This window comes from Macrotis lagotis, chromosome 8 (genome assembly GCF_037893015.1).
Source record: "Macrotis lagotis isolate mMagLag1 chromosome 8, bilby.v1.9.chrom.fasta, whole genome shotgun sequence".
Classification (NCBI taxonomy): domain Eukaryota; kingdom Metazoa; phylum Chordata; class Mammalia; order Peramelemorphia; family Peramelidae; genus Macrotis; species Macrotis lagotis.
The window spans coordinates 150189195-150207201 of NC_133665.1; the positions used below are offsets into that span (position 1 = coordinate 150189195).

At 37.6% G+C, this 18007-nt stretch overlaps 1 protein-coding gene across 8 annotated transcripts in view; it reads right to left on the minus strand.

The window, feature by feature from the left end:
* ITPR1 (inositol 1,4,5-trisphosphate receptor type 1) overlaps positions 1 to 18007 on the minus strand; it is a 423734-nt gene that overhangs the window by 397738 nt on the left and 7989 nt on the right. For 6 of the 8 annotated variants that reach the window (XM_074198681.1, XM_074198677.1, XM_074198678.1 and 3 more), the window contains exon 2: positions 1523 to 1630. In XM_074198681.1, the coding sequence (XP_074054782.1) occupies positions 1523 to 1614 (92 nt within the window). In that variant the 5' untranslated portion in view covers positions 1615 to 1630. Of the gene's footprint in view, positions 1 to 1522; positions 15618 to 18007 lie in introns of those variants that run through there. The other 2 variants (XM_074198683.1, XM_074198682.1) reach the window with 1 other exon arrangement.

The window sequence follows — 18007 nt, forward strand, 5'->3', positions numbered from 1 at the left end:
CCCTGAGGAAGCCCACTGAATCACTCATTATTATTATTATCATCATTATTTTTTTATTTTTTGGCAAGGCAATGGGGTTAAGTGGCTTGCCCAAGGCCACACAGCTAGGTAATTATTAAGTGTCTGCGGACAAATTTAAACTCAGGTACTCCTGACTCCAGGGTCGCTGCTCTATCCACTGCGCCACCTAGCTGCCCCTTGAATCACTCTTATTTTTAAAAACTCTCACACCAAGCCAAAATCTGCCACCCTAGAACTTCTTACTTCTCCTTAATTCTGTCCCTTGGAGCAAAGTTGAACAAGTTTTAAACAAATTATGGTATAAGACTCTAATATAATATCCCTATATTCGAAAAAAGAATGGATGCGATTACAGAGAAACGTGGGAAGACTCATATGAACTGATGCAAAGCAGAACCAGAAAAATTAATATACACAAAACTTTAACAAAACAAATAGGAAGAACAAAAATAGGACCATTAAAATTAAATATTGTGAAATTAAAATAGTCAAGCTTGACTCTAAAGAAATATATAAGAATGCATCTATTTTTCTATTCTGAAGAAGCTAAATATTATGGATAAGAAATATAACATATCAGAATTAGGTGATGTGTTAAGATAATTTTGCTGAACCTTCCCCCCCTTCTTTTTTAATCTTAAATATGAGGAAGGTGAAGTTCCCTTTCTTTTGGAGGGCAAAGGAAAAAAGTAGGTGATATCAAAAAAAAAAAATGTTTGAGTCAGTCAGCGAACTACAAGCCCATCCCCTCTTCCCCATGACATCTCATCAATAACCAAAATTTAGCTATCATGTCACAGCACCCTCCACCCCTACCCAGGTCTTTCTACTCTTTAAGCTATCCATCCCCAAGATGCCAAAGAATCTTCCTCTGGCATAGTCTCCAGTCATTTCTGGTCACCTTCTTCTGGACAAGCTCAAGGCTTTCTATAAGGAACCACTCAAAATGAAGACAACAAAGCCTAAGCGGTCTTACCAGAGGAAGAGATGTTATCTGCACTGTTTTCTGAACTGTGTATCTGTCTAAGGAGTCTAAGCTAATATGAGTTGATTTTTGTTTTCTGGGGGGAAGGTAGGTGGAAGAAATGTGTCATACTGTGGATTCACTGAGCTTTAGTCCACTGAAAATTCCAGATCTTTTTCAGATGAACTGCTATCTAGCTATACCTTCTTCTCTCCTGTATTTGTAAAATTTTATTCTTTCTGAATTCAGGTTTTATACTATTTCAGAAAAGCTTTTTTGTGACAAAGATTTTAAAAAACATAACTAAATTGAAGTCTGAAATTGTCTAAGAGCTTTCAGTGGGGAGGGGGAAGAAGGTGGGAAAAAGAACTAAACTATAGATTTCAACTGTCTGATTCTTCATATGATAATCCTTATATCCAAGTTTAAAAAGTGATCACAAGCATACAAAATCCTTCCATAAGATGTTTAAACTTAGGTTACTGAAATAAAGATTTTTTTGTGAAGTCAGTCACATAAGACATCAACTGATCTTACCCCAAGGTGCTGATAAATCCATTTGTCGATCCTTCTGCGTACAGAGAACAAATGTCTCCAATATGCAGGAAACTAGACATCTTGTCAGACATGTTTTACTTGAGGATTCTAGACAAAGGAAAAATATTCAATGATTAGAAAGTTAGAAAGGCTTTCAAAGGAAAATGCTGCTAGAAATGGTGGTACCTTGGTTTTCCCAAAAAGACTTATTTCTAAGTCTCAATAAACTGTTGACAGGCAGAGTTTAAGGGGTTAAGTGAGACACATGCAGCAAACACAAGTTCTAAAATTAAATTCATTTTCAGAACTCTCCAACAGTCATCTTCTTCTCTGAAAAAAGTCACACCTGAAGCATGCAATTTGAGAGTTCTCTGCAATCTATAGTAGATATAAATAAAGAGCCTACAAGGAACTCAGCCAAGCCCTGGGGTGATTAAGGAGTCAGAGCACTGACTTATGAAATATATTAACATATTTAGTTCACCTCAGGGAATATTCAGCAAGAAAAAAAATCATGTACTGCATTTCAAGGATAGATAGTCCCAGGTATAAAATAAAGCAAATGAAATTAAGGTAGAGACAGATTTCTCCTGAAAATTTGTCTTGCAAACTAAAATCTTGGAAAGTGTCCAGGGATGAGACAGAGGATGTGGGTTCAAAACCCAGATCCCATCTTGAATAATTACTAGCTGAATGATTTAGGGCAAAACACTTACTCTCCCTAGACCCAAGTTTTCCTCCCTGTAAAAATATTAAAAATTGATGACTTCCAACCAGATTCAGTGCAAATAGTACCTTCTCCCAGTCCAAACTCTAGTTGCTAGCACATTGTCCTCCTGTTGTTTTTGCTATATACTTCGACATATGTTCTGCTTATACCTTGAATAAACATATTTATGGACATATCATTTCCCTCATCAGATTATAAACTTCTGGGTACTGTTTTAGCTTTTGCTTTTTGAGCTGACAATTATTCTCTGTCAAATGCTTTCAGAACAGCTACTGTCCAAGGAAGCAACACAGCCCTAGCTCATGCCTTTGCATACACAAAGAAAACTAAGGTCATTACTTAGCATGTCTGGAAGATGGTAAGTAATTTCTGCAGGTACCCTGGCTAACTGACTGGATGGCTTCTGCCATCACTTCCAGTTTTATAGACCCAAGATCCTATGATTGATGAGGACCTCAAAAAAATGCAAGTCAAAGCTGTAGGTTTCCTCTAACCCCTTTGATCCCCATTTAATCACATGAAAATAGTCTCTCTCTAAGGGCCCTCAATAAAGACATACATATGCACATGCACAGATATCAGACAGAAATATAAACAGAAATATTGGCATGATTCATCATAACAGCTTTCATTAGAAGAGTAAATATTTAGGAATGATTCTTATGTTATAAGGGCCATATTGATGATGGTATTTTTTAAAAACAGAACTGTTTGTAGGAAGCCAGCCCACAGGCAGGTGAGGTCTATAGCTAGTCGCCAAATATTATGAACCAAGGTGTTCAGAATGACTAGGGATTCTCATCATCCTTGCTCTAGTTCCTGACTTCAAATTCATTTCTCTGTCTATTTATTAGCACCTTCTGGAAACCAGAAATAATTTACCACACAAAATTTATAAAAGGTCAAAATGGTTGTAATGGAATATAAAAATACTTTCACTCTTAAGCCGGTTTCCCAGATGTCAAGTTTTCTTTGGAGGGGAATTACTTAACTATGAAGAAATACCAGAAAGAATATGGGCTGGTCTTTCCTACTTCCAGAAAAATGCTAAAAATCAATCACTGAAGTATTCCTACTCTTGTCAGTGGATTTAAAAAAAAAAAGAAACAAAGATATTTATTCCAAAAATCCAATCCTGCTACTCCAAGAGGGATAAACAACATTTCATCAGGCATGAACTTGTTTATGAAAGAGATAGCAACAAAGAATACATAACAAAGCTTTAAACAATAGAGCCAGGGTGTATGGACACTTGGGAAATGAGAATAGATAACAGGTAAGGGACAGAAAAGACAATTCACCAAGAATTTGTCCTCTTCAATATCATGTGTTTTTATCCTCTGTAATCTTAACTGTATTTTTATGAACCGAAGATAAGCAAATTTTTTTAAGCAACACTATTAGTATATTTCCCCTTTCTGGTAATATATTCAAAATAAAGTCACTTGATAGTCATTGCTTATCTTAATATGAACTTGGGTTTATTTTGGAAGGTTTAGGACTCATTCACTGATAGATAAGGAGTGCTTCTAGATCCAACTATTAGATAAAAATTCTAAGAATAATTCAAATTGCTCTTATATTTTTGCAGACCTCATAAAAGACCATCAAAAGTTAGTGAATGTGAGGACAGAGCCCACAAAAACCACAGAACTGGAAGAGGCCTCAAGGCCACCTCATTAAACCAGGAGCTAAACCAGATCCCCTACTTCAAAACTTCTGTTTTAAGGACCCTAATAGAGAGGACCGGGCAAGGGCAGCTCTACAAGAGCTGTAATTATTAGAGCTTCCATTCAACCCACATATGCCTCTTCTCTCTGCCTCTGAGGGCCCAAGAAAATTGAGGCTATTCTCTGAGATCTTCTAAAAGCCAGTTATCAATGCAAACCCCAATCTAAAAACTGACCACTGGACCTCTATGTCTCTACCTCCCCTCAGAGTGACTCATGAAAATGCCTATCTAGTCACTAGGGAGAATGGGCTGAGAGAGAGCTAAAATATCTGCTTCCCCTCCAAGTTGTCACCACCACCACCAGGTGAGCAGAGCCAAAAATCCTACTATTCTTTGCGGAAGGAGAAATTAACTGGAAAGAGTTGTTTTGGATGCTGACCCTCGGAGCTGCTCTGCTGGACAAACTGGGATCCAATGCCATTCATCCTTCCAAGCATCCCTTGGAGTCCATGGTTTATGTTTTGCTTGTAGATGAAAGGTAGTCATCAGAAAGCTTCTAAGTTACAAATTGCCACTATTATCCATTTAGATGTAGGCAATAAATGTCACTTATTTCCTTTCCATCCCCCCATTTTTTTTTCCAAAAACTACAAAGATTGGTCTATCTATAAAGCTTAAGAAGGGTGAGCAGCTTGCTAAGAAATTTGCCAGGGATGGGGCAGCTAGGTGGTATAATGGATAAAGCACCAGCCCTGGAGTCAGGAGTACCTGGGTTCAAATCCGACCCCAGACACTTAATTACCTAGCTGTGTGGCCTTGGGCAAGCCACTTAACCCCATTTGCCTTACAAAAACAAAACGAAAAGAAAAGAAAAGAAAAGAAAAGAAAAGAAAAGAAAAGAAAAGAAAAGAAATAGGGACCACAGTTTAAAAAAAAATAGACACCTACACAAAACAGTTAAGTTTTTTTTTTAATCCCACTTTTCCCAGGGGTCTCTAGCAACAATAACACTTACAAAGGATTCGGGTTAAAGGCTTCCTGGTACTATTGGAAGCTTCCAATGGCTTCCCCACTAATTAAGCATTAGTGACCTGTAGAATGCCTTACTCCATCATTCCCTTGGAAGGAAACGAAGTTCTGTAAAGTCAACAAATAGGGAGGGCATCCAGGGCCAGGAGGGATGGGGGAGGAGGAAAGTTCATGAGTGATGGGACTAACAGACCAGTCATCTGGAAAGTTTCCTGTTGTTAAGAGGGCTTGGGAGAGCCTGCTTTTTTATCTGATCTTGTACCATTTGTGCCTGCAGACATCTTCCGGCCAGTCTCACACTATGCTCCTGTTTCAATCCATTCACAGACAAGAAACACTGGGGGACCCACAAGAGGAAAACCAGATGTGCTAACCTGCTGAGGCAGCAGTTAAGGCAAACTCCTGCAGTTACTATCAGGGCTTTAAAACCTACCTGGGAGAGTTGTACACCCAGGGGCTCCAGCAGCTTGAGGACAAAAGGGGAAAGTCATCTTTTCCTCCTTTCCTAGAGGATTAAATAGGCTTGTGGGAGATTCCAGTGTTTCAAAATTTATACTCATTAAGGCAAAGATGATTAAATGCCAGTCGGAGGTTTACCACAAGTAAAGTAAGTATGGATCTGGAAACATTATTTTATGAACATTAACTATCCTCCTCACCAAAAGAAAGATGAATTTAAAATTAAGGAAGATTCAAACACTCATATGGATTTGTGATCTCATCAATCTTGGGGATTCCAACCAATGATGCAAATGGTAAACTCATCCTGAATGTTCTCATTCATGTCTTCCCATAAGGGGTCCACCTTAAATATACCAGAGGTACCTGAGGGTACCAGGGAAACACTACTCTGAATGTCCACCTATTATCCCTTCCTTTTGCCATCCTTTCTTTGTAGTGTACAACTAATTCTCAATGACATCCTTTATGCCTGTTCATCAACGTTCCTTGTGGGGTATATGTTGCAGCCTGCTCACACCCACTATGGACCCTTTCATGTTTCTCTGGGTGATGTTCATCTCCAGTTCACCAGTGGTGTCCCAGATAACACTGGCATATAGCAACACCAGGAAAATGTCTGTATTGAAAAGATGAATCTTTACTGTTGTGGGAAGCTTTAGAATCAGTAAGGGAGTTTTGTAATCTTTTAAAATCAATCCAACCCACTCTCCTACTCCTTTTCAGCTCTAGAGTCCACTTCCCATTGATCACTATTGTCTGTTCCAGATATACAATTCTGGAAAGTTCTGTGGGATTCATTCAGCTGAATGTTTCAGTCTACTTCATTCCAGTCTTTCCCATATAAATGAACAAGTCAGTCTTTTGAGTAATCACGGAACTTTTCTGAGGCCCTACAATGTCTTGGGGCTTGATGCAATCAATACAATGCCCTCTGCAAACAGATGAACATTTGGAGAATTTCACCATCCTTCCCAGCTTGAACTTCATACCTAATCTCCATAACAGTGGTGAAAAGATTGGGTGCATATGTATCTCCCTCTTTGATGCCTCATCTGATGTTTAGGTCATTGAACAGATGTTGTGACATCTTCCAAGGAGTCTTGAATTATTACGCTGTATGGATGGTTATCAATTTGTAGTAAAGAACCTGTAAAGCAATTTTTGTTCTACCCAGTGGAATGCTCTTTATGTAATCAACAAGTAATAGAAATAACGGGTCCTTTAATTTTTCTACATCTTTCATTCAACTTTGATATGGTAAATATTTAGTCAATTGTTGAATATCATTTACAAAGGTTGGCTTGTTCCCATCTAAGACTCTTATCAAGGATGCTCTCAATGACTCTCTTAATGATTTTGTAGAAATGAAATACAAGGATAGAGGCAGTCATTGTGTCACTTGTTTTTGCTATCAATAAAGGTCAAGATGTTTTTTCCTATATTTTCAGTACCTTCTTCTTTAGATAGCTCATAGATTGGTCCCACAATGCCCTGACGATTGTATTCCTCTAGTAATGACCTCTTTCATATATGTTTATTCCAGATCAGATGCTTTTTCCATCCTTGTTTTCTCTAGTATCATTTCTTCTTCTTCTAGCTATGATGGTATGTTCCAAGAGTCGTAGTTTGATAATTATTGATGAAGAAATTGATTTGTTGTAATGGTGTTTGCAATTCTTTTCCTTTTTTCCTTCTGTTTATAGGCTTCTTTCCATTTTCATCTATGAATGTCCTTGGAATACCTTGGATATCTTGCCAACCTTTCTTTGGACTGGCTTTACCCTTCACTCATCTTTCAGCTTTATGAGACAACATTGCTCATAGTTTTCTATCATGCTTTCCCCTAAACATTTATATTCTAACATGGTACTGACTTTGGTGATTATCTTTCTTCATAAAATGAGTAAATCAAATGTTTGTTGACTAAGAAATTATTTGGATTTCTTTGATCTCCTTACTGTAGCAATTAATTTATATTAGTTTAACCTTTGTATAAAATTATTACAATGTAATTTTGATTATCCTTGTCATCTTATTTATAATAATTTGTCTAACAAATTCAGCTTAATAATTATATAACAATACAACTTTTCACTATAAATTCTGATTTTAGCTCTGATGGGTCAGTAGTCTGACATTGCACAGATCGCTGACACAAGGATATTTCATATATTGATAAGTCCTTTCTTGTTTATTAAAATGATCACTGTCATTTTTTAAATGTTATTTGATGCTAGTCAGGTCTGATCTCTCCTAATTCTTTTCTAACAAAGCATTCATGATATGGAGTATGAGTAATCTTCTAATCATGGTGATAATGTATTAAGATTACTTGAGTAGAAAAATGGCAGGTGGACAAATCTTTGATCTTTTTCATTTTTCTTCCTCCTGTACCGTATTTTCTCATATTTTTCTCCCCATCTTCCCCTCTTCCCACCTCCTATACCAAAGTCACAATGTGGCAGAGTAAACTCTTTTGGCCATGGCAACCTATGCCACAAAATTCACTGATGGTGAATGGGTTAAAATGGGTTAAAATTTTCTGGCATGAAACCTAGATGCAAGTTAAGCTTTCTAAAAGCCATATCACACAACTGGTCTATGTTGAACTTATGAACCACTCAAACACCTAGCTCTTTTTCAAGTAAACTGTCAAACTGTCAACTTATATACCATACTTATTGACTGAGAAAGGAGTCTACTATCTAGATCCCTAGTAAGAATCTAAATGATTACAAGCAGTTGGCATGATGGCTGACCCAGGACCCAAGCAACACAAGATGCCTGGGATCAGCAGGGAAGGCAGTACCCACTGGCAGCCATCTGCCACCTCCAGCATTCCCCAATTATAAACTCAGCCCTAACCTCCCCTTGGTCCTCTCTTCCTCTACTCTCTCTTTGCACTGTGCCCTCCAATTTCCCTTTTATCTTGGATCTCTTTCCCTCATATTTCTTGCATCTTCTGGTAGTCACTGAAACTGAGCTGTTTCCTTATAATACCTTAGATTTTTGGCACCCTCTCCAAAGCTGTATGCTCCTTATACCATAACCTCTGACATTGAGGCCAGGACAAGTTGGCATTTTTCTTTCTTGTCACTCATAAAATTTTTATAGTCCTTTATCAGGTTTCCTTTTGTCCTTATCACATTTTTCCTTCTATAATTCTAGTGGAAGTCAAATACCAACACCCAGATTTCTTGAATTTTAGACTCTTAAGTTATTGAAATGAATTTCTCTGTCACCACCATCATTGGAAAGTTCAATGATAGGCTCATCAATATAGCTAAAGAATTTGAACAAAAATGCACATTTTTTTAAATTAAAAATTGTCTTCAATACAACTAATCTACTTTGGCTGCATTTCAAAATTATGAATCTGTATTTAAATATTTGAAAGTTTCCAAGAGCTTTTACATTAACTTAGACAACTACTTAACTTAGATCTTTCTACTCAATTTCCTATTTCCTTCATACTGCCATAGTTAGAATTCTTGGATAGGATAAATAAAGGATAACATTTTTTAAAATCCTCAAAACAAAGGTCTGAGGAATGAGAAAAGGTTGGCATTCCAACAAGGGATCATATTTAAGGCCTTTTCACTCTAGGATACCCAAAAACAATACCCAAGATAGGTAAATTCAAATTATAGCACTTATAGTATTACAGAATTTCAGGGTTAGCAGAGACTTCAGAAGCCATTTAGTACATTCATATCTGGAAAATAATCCTCATTAAATACATGAAACCAGTCATGGCAGTCTTTCCTTGAAAACTTTCAGTGAAAAGGAATCCCTTTGTTGTTGTTCATTTGTTTCAGTCAGGTCCAGCTTTTCATGACCCTATTTGGAATTTTCTTGGCAGAGACTCTGGAGTGGTTTGCTATTTCCTTCCCCAGCTCATTTTACAGATGAGTAAACTGAGGCAAACAGGGTTAAGTGACTTGCAAAGTTAGTAAGTGTCTGAGGCTGGATTTGAACTCATGAATATGAATCTTCTTGACTCCAGGCCCAGTGTCCTATTCACTGTGCTACCTAGTTGATTCATTTCATCCCAAAGCAGCTCATTCCCCTTCTAAAAAAGTTTTGTTGGAAAGCTTTTCCTTATATCAAGCCTATATTTTTTCTCTTTACTATTTCGATTCATTATTCCACTCTTGCCCACCAGGACCCTACAAGTTTGAATCCTCTTCCACATGGTGACCTTTGAAATGTTTGAAAATATCTATTGTCTTCCCTGAGTCTTCTCTTTTCCAGGGTAAATATTCCCAACTTCCTTAAATTGATCCTCCTTTACGTGGTATGGATTCAAGGGCCTTCACCATTCTGGCTTCCCTCTTCTAGATATTATGAAGTTAGTTAATCCATTTCTTAAAGTTTGGGTCCTAACAAGAATATAATACTCCAGATACAGTCCTAAAGGCCAGGGAAACATCACTTCCTTATTTTTTTTTTTTAGGTTTTTCCAAGGCAAATGGGGTTAAGTGGCTTGCCCAAGGCCACACAGCTAGGTACTTGTTAAGTGTCTGAGGTCGGATTTGAAGTCAGGCACCCCTGACTCCAGGGCCAGTGTTCTATCCACTGCACCACCTAGCCACCCCCACTTCCTTATTTTCGACACATCGTTTACCCATAAGAGTGGTGTCCAATAAAAATCTCAGATCTTTTTCTTAGAAACTCCTGTTTTAACTATGACTTCAGTCTTGTACTTGGAAGATTGATTTTTTCTGAACCAAAGTAAAAAAAGAATGTAGATTTATACCTATCAAATTTCACCTTATTCATGCAGTCCTATATGGCTAAAACACAGGATCACAAAGACTTTGGTGGCCTCCCTCTTACCAAAGACTTTGGCTCTTCTAAGGATCAGAGATTTTGGAAGACAATTTCTGGGGCAGGTTCTAAAGTCAGTTCAGGTTATCTTGTGGTTTCTCTGTTTTCTGAGGAAGATATTTTTGCCCAATTTTGGGGTAATGAACAGGAGGTAGAAAACAAAGAGACACCAATGGATGAGTGTCTGGCCTCAAAAGCAAAATAAAGATACAGGCATTTGAGGCAGCCATGAGAAAAATTCCAGTGAGCAACTCTATTCTTTCAACCTCCCATTGCAAACTACTCTGTCTTAAGTAAAAGTTTATTTGAGTGTTCATATTATTTGATAATGTTAGTACAAATTAGGTGAGAGATTATTCTCTATATTCATCTCATGTGGCACTCTATCTCCCATTTCCATTCCTTCGTACTAGCCATCCTCCTGGAAGGTAATCTCACTTCACCTCCATCTCCCAGATTCCTTCTTTTCCTTCAAGACATAACTCAAAGTCCACCTCCCACGTGAAGCCTTTTCCTGATCCTCCCAAATGGCATCTTAAATTACTTCGCACTTAACTACCTTGAATTTCTCCTGAAAAGATGCTTATATATGGACATTATGTCTCCCTTAGCAAAATGTAAGCTACCTGGGTTAAGATTATTTCATTCTTTGTTTTTGTATCCCAGTATCAGCCAAACTTCCTGAAACTTTGCATTTCTGATAATGGTCATTAATAGTAAGTTTGGCTAAGCCTGTAAATTCTGGATTTGAGAATAAGAGGGAAAAAGTCAGAAAAACAGGAGAAAAGATGTTGCGGATTTTATTTTAAGTGAGAGCTTTTGGTAACAGATGAGATTATTCCATACCATACTCACTAGATTGCCTTGGAACCTGGAGAAGTAAAGAATTAACAAATAAGGAAACAGTAATGCAGAGTAGAATGGCAGTTCATGTAGTTGTCCATGAGAATAAATGAATGACAACAAATTCAAATCCATGACATAAAACTCTGATAGAAAAGATCTGTGCTGACCATATACTGACTTAGAAAATCATAAATTAATACTTTATACATATATATAAATACTGTATATTCATTTATTTTTCTTATTTTCCAAAAATATTTTAATATGTTTCTGGCCTTACTTGGGTGTTCTGTTTGCCCATGTTTGACATCTCTGCCCTAAATTTATACTCTTACACCCACATCCCAAAAGGTCCTATATCATATTCAGCTCAATACTTTGACCTACCAAGATCTTTCTGGATTCTGACTATGAATCCAGGGCACTGGCTATCACACAAAGCTTTGTACCACCACAGATCTGATGTGTATGCCAGTTATGCTTTTATCTGAGTCATTAAAATGTTAAGCCAACATAGGGCCAAGCCATTAATAAAAATATTAAGCAACAGAGGGCCAAATACAGATATCTAAGGCACTCTACTAGAGAAGATCTGGCCAAGCTAACATACAAGAAATCATGACTTTTCTAATTCGAGTCTTCAACCAAATCTCATTGTTTAATTATTTGGTCCTCTACCTTTTTCATAAGAATAATAGGAAAAGCTCATCAAATGCTTTGCTAAAAATCTAGCATTTAAATATGGCATCTCTTTGATCATCTATTTAATAATAACCTTGTCAAAAAAAGGAAGTAAGATTAGTCTAATCCAACCTTTTCTTGATGAGCCCAGGATGGCTCTAAGATCACCACTTCCTTTTTGAGATGTTGATTATTGTTTACTGACTTTTCTAAGAATTTTAAGTTAGGTTCATTGGACTAGAGTTGGCAGAGTTTATTCTCTTCTTTTTTGAAAAATTCAGAAACCTATCCTTTTTCAGTCCTTTATTCATCATCTTTAAATTATGACGGACAAACAGAAACAATGTATGGCAAACAACTGATAGTCTTAACTCTTCTCAGCAATACAATGATCCAGGCAATTCTAAAAGACTCATGATGGAAAATGCTATCCACATCCAGAGAAAGAACTGATAGTCTCTAAATGCAAATCAAATCATACTATTTTTACTTTATTTTGTATGGTTTTTTTCCTTTTGTTCTATTTTTTCTTTGACAATATGACTAATATGGAAATGTTTTACATGATTGCACATCTATAACCTATATCAAATTGCTTACCAACATACGGAGGGGGGAGTGAATAGAGGGAGGGAGAAAATTTGGAACTTGAAATTTTATTTTAAGAATGTTAAAAATTGTTTTTAGAAGTAATTGGAAAACATAAAATACTATTTAGGGGAAAAAAACTATGACTAACAATGAGTTAAAACAACTATACACATCAGTTTTTTTCAATCCTCAAAGATGTAGGTCATTTGGGCCAAATGCCTTGGATGCATCCAGGGCTGCTAGCTGATCTCTTACTAAATGAAATAAAGTATGTAAAGCATTTGGCAGATCTTCGAACCCAAAAGACATGTTAGCCAATAGTATTACCATTTCCTTAATTATCTTAAGTAGCAACTCCCTTTCAGCCAATAGTGCTCTGTCCATTTTAGTATAAAAACCATTCTTGGTAGAGATAGATGCCTTGTTTTCTTTCTCAGCTATCGTAGTCCCATTCCCTTTGGAGCAACCATTCCATCCCTTCTTTGATCCTCTCCTTTCCCCTAGCAGAGCTGAAAATAATTTTTTTTCCTGTTATCCTGCTCTCCTCTCACCAACCTTTCATGCCAAACACTAATCTCTCAGCAGTCTTACAACAACATGAAATTTATAAGTATTTGTGTATTCCTCCTCAATTATTTGCCCATTTTTCTATCATCTCAGACCAATCTTTGTAAAGTTTGGTGAGTCCTCTGACAAGCAACACCAGTTTCTTCCTAGAATTCTTAGTTCTACTCATGGGAACTGTTTTCTTTTGTTTCTTCAAACTTTAATTCCCTGGCATTTCCCAACTCTTTCCTGGGTTGGCTTCCCCTAAAGAATATTAGTTCACAAGAACCTATCCCACTGGTTTTATGGAGGTGCTTCATCTCCTAGCTCTTACAAAAACTGAGAAATGACAATGACCTTCTGAATTTCTTCTATTTCAGTGTTAAGCTTGGGCTGAAGATTACAATCACACTGAAAATAAAGTGTCCATTGCATTGTATGGAACATAAGCATTTTTTGCAAAAAGCTTTGATGATGGAAAAGAATCCACTTATTGTAATTTTCCCCATCTTTATTTCCCAGACACATATTACACTCATTGCGTTAAATTAGTTTTTCTAAGATCTCCTCTTCCACCCACACAAAATTCAGATTTAAGAAGCTCACAACCCCAGAAACTAAGGCTAAATTAGAACACTTAAAATTAACCCCAAGGTTACCCTGGGATTGCATAAGGCCTTGGAGGTGGATTCTAGTCAATTCAAAAACCATTTCTAGGGACACCAACTTTTTTTGTCCTAGGCAATGTCCTATAGACAGGACCCAGACTTGTGATTTCACTGGTGTAGGGAATTAGGCAATTCCCAGGTGAGGAAACTCCCTCTGCACAATCTGGAGTGTTAGAAAGCTGCCCAGAGCAACAAGAGGTTAAGTGATTTGCCCACACTGACAAAGCTAGTGTGGGTCAGAACCAAGACTTGAAACCAGCTGTTCCTGGACACTACTCCCCAGAGTCATTAGGGAAATCAAGACCTAGAGAAGGAGGGCCTGTCTATAAATAAGCACAAAATATAAACAAATAAATGCAAATGTTCAACCTGGGGTCTGAGAAATGGGTTTTTAAAATATTTTGAAATACATGCTGAAATACAATATTCAGGTAAAACTGATTTCCTTTACAATCCGTGTATTTTATTGAAGACATTTAAACACCAAACCCCTGGGTGAAGAACTCCCTGATCTAATCCAACCCCCTCAATTTACAGAAATGAAACTAAAACCCAGAGATTCATTCAGTGAGTTGCCCCAAGTCCCACAGGAAATAAGAAGTGCTCCCAGAATTGGGACCCCCCATTTCCCTTTAAATTTCCACCTCCCCCCCCCCAACAATATTACTTCTGTTCCCTCCAGTGAAGATGAGAGGGTGACTTTTCTTTCCTTTAGATCAGGTGACCTCGAAGCTAAAGTCGCCTGAATTTTTACAAACACACAAAGAAAAGCAAACCACACTTGTTTATTTAAACATGTAACCACCTGGCTACTCAGGCCTGACAAGTTTGACTTCCAGTAACCAGGCCACCATAAATACCTTAAAATTAGGCAAAGGTAATCACTGCTGTCAAGATTCCTCTGCAATCTAATTTCCTAATCACCCTGTCCCCAAAGGAGATGACTACTCAATTAACTCAAAACTGGCAATTTTCTGGACATCACTCTCAAGAGAATGGGGAGAGGCCCTTTCCCCAGGCATCTTCTTGTTATGTCCAAATAATATAAAGTGAGTCAAGGTCAAGGCTCTGAGGTCTGCTTCATAACTTCCATCACCAGGACTAATCCATTAACAACTGGCAGGAAATTTTAAGTCCAACCTAAGTCTGCAGTAGAACAAAAATGAATCTGACACCAAAAGAAGGTGGTGAATAAGGAGAACATTTGGACCCAACCCTACAAAATCACATGGTGATGCAGCTGGCATTCAAAAGAAGTGAGTCCCTTTTTATGTTGATGTTTTCGGAAACTCACAGGAAAGTTGGAAGAATCATATCATTGTTATGTCCTGCCCCAAAAACGAGTTGGGAGGACAGGAACAAAAGGTAATGTTCTTGAGTCAAATTTTGCTCCTTATAAAGTCAAAAAGTATTTGGAAAACAAGGTTAAAGTAGGTTCCTCTCAATTTGAAATCTACCTGCCTAGGAGGCCTTTGGGGAACCAAGACCACTGGCTGGATCCCAGGTCATTGCCGGTCATCTTGGCTTCTGCCTTGCTGCTGGATTTCAATGACTCTAGAGAAGAGAGGTCCTCACTTAAATCCAGTTCACACACACAAGTCAAGGCATTACCCTTATGATATCATTGACTCTTTTTTGAGAAGGGAGGATGAAAAACAAGAGTCTGTGTTCCTATGTGGAAAAGAACACTATGTAATTAAATTCAATTTAGCAAATATTTTTCAAGCACCTAATGAGCTAGTAGAAGTTCACATTGGGACAGTCAGGTGGCACAGTGGATAGAGCACTGGCCCTGGAGTCAGGAGTACCTGAGTTCAAATCCGGCCTCAGACACTTAATAATTACCTAGCTGTGTGGACTTGGGCAAGCCACTTAACCTCACTGCTTTGCAAAAAACCTAAAAAAAAAGTTCACATTCTACACTATATTTCTAATATTTCATATCTTAAGAGAGATTTCATTTCTAGACTTAAGGTATCTTACATTATTTGAACTTCTTTAAAAAAGACATTTAAGGGGCAGCTAGGTGGCACAGTGGATAAAGCACCAGCCCTGGAGTCCGGGGTACCTGGGTTTAAATCCAGTCTCAGACACTTAATAATTACCTAGCTGTGTGGCCTTGGGCAAGCCACTTAACCCCATTTGCCTTGCAAAAACCTAAAAAAAAAAAAAAAAAAAAGACATTTAAAAGTACAATGTCATACAAATTACTATACACAAGGGTTTGAATACACATGAATAGGCATCCACATGCATTCACATACCCTAATTTTAGTGCACTAAATTTCCAACCAACAGATGACCAGAAAAATTGTCTCTTCACATCTCCGAACATTCACCACCCCATTTCAGGGTTGAATCTTGGACTCATTGGCAGAAGGACAAAGCCTACAGACTCCTTCTCCAAATAAGCTTGCATATAGGCTGCAAGGCTAAACAAAATACACTGAAATGAGGCACATTCATTTTCTTGTTAAAATTTCAGTTTTCTCAACTCTAAAATGGAAATTGCAATACCTTTAACATTTAATTCACAGGCTGTTGCAAGGAACAAATGGGGGGGTATGTCAAGTACTGCAGAAACCTTAAAACCCTATGTAAATGTCAATTGTCATAATCATCATTCTCATAGTTATCATTATTTTATATCAAGTTAAATTTTTTTAAAACCAGTTTGTGGAATGCAAGTAAGAGTTCCTGGTATAAAGGATATCCCAACATTATCATCATCATATTAAAAAAAAAAAAGAAAAAGAAAATCCTGCCTCTCTTCTCATGATGGTCTGTGAGACTCTGGATTCATTTTCTGAAAAGGAAGAGTTAAGAGTCTGCATTTTTGCCAACATTTCAATCTTTCCAAAGAACACTCAAAACTCACATAGTTTGAATAAAGAATTATATTAAAAATTGAGACTCATTCACCTGAACCTCTACATGCAAGTTAATATTCTAATAAGTCTTCTTCCTTTATCAATTCTAAGAGAGAAAAGGAAAAAGTCAAAAGAAAAAAAAAGAGACCTAATAAGTGATGAAGAAAAGGCTGAAGGATCACAGACCCAAAACCAAAAGGGCTTTCACAGGGCAACTAGTCTAACATCCCCGCTTTGCAACTAAGGTCACAGAAGAAGTAAACTTCAGAAGTGGAATCTGAATTCATGTCTCATGACTTTGAACGCAGAGCCTTGAACTGTAGTCAGAAGACCTGAGTTCCAGTTTGGCTCTGCCACAAACTCATTGTCTAACCTTAGACAAGTTATCTTCACTTCCCTGAACCCCAGGGAGCTATTCTCAGGCCCATTCAGGTTCTGTGAATCTGTGAATCCTCTATATCCACTAATTTAAAGTCAAACTTTTTATAAAAGTCCTATATTATTATAAAATGAACACTCTAATTTAATCCCCATTTAGAAAAACAAAACCAATCATTCACACTAAGTCAGCAGTCCATCATTCTATTTCCCTTTGGCTTTTCCTTCCCAACATTCAATGAGTGACCCATGTTGGTCAAGTTCAACCAGGCCCAGCTCTATTTCTATGTGTTCTGCAAATGTAATTTCAAAGGGAAAATAATCATCCAGGAACCACCTTCCAAACCAGATATCAAGTGAGAGTTCTAAAGAACAACTGGGAGGCCAGGAAGCCACAAAGTCACTGACCTCCCAGAAATCCAAGAAACCTGACCCAAGAAATATTGTATGCTAGGCCTACACTACATAGTAGTATGCAAAGACCAAATGAAAATAGCCCTTGCCCTTGGGTAGCTTACAACCCAGGAAGAGTTCAAGGCAGACTTATTTTCTTGTTAAGTCTCAGTTTCCTCAACTCTAAAATGGGAATAGCAATGCCTGTAACATTTAATTCACAGGCTGTTGCAAGGTACAAATGGGAGGTTATATCAAGTGCTACAGACACCTGAAATCCTGTTTGTCCTTCATTCTCAAAGAAGACCACAACATCAGGGAGTGATGCCATGACAAGCACATGAATTGGATTTGAGTGAGGAAGGTGCTGTGCTAAGTCACCAGCCTCACTTTCTCCTCTGGAGTCTGGGGCCAGTGGCCAGACATGGATCAGAACAACTGGAATTGGCCCTCTCATTTCACTACAATTCTGGATGTCCCTGAGTAACATTTCAGAACTTCCTTTAAGCAAAGGAGAATTGATGATAGAATCTTGAGTTATGAAATACTCATTATCAACAGTTATTTTTGAGTTCCCCGCCCCCTTTCACTACTACAAAGTGCTAATCTGACCTTCAGTCATCAGACCATCTTTAGAAATTCAGATTGTAACCACCACATGAAACTTTATTCAGTTCTGAATAGTAATTCTCTCAAAGCGAAAGAAAGAAAGAAAGAAAGAAAGAAAGAAAGAAAGAAAAGAGAGAGAGAGAGAGAGAGAGAGAGAGAGAGAGAGAGAGAAAGAAAGAA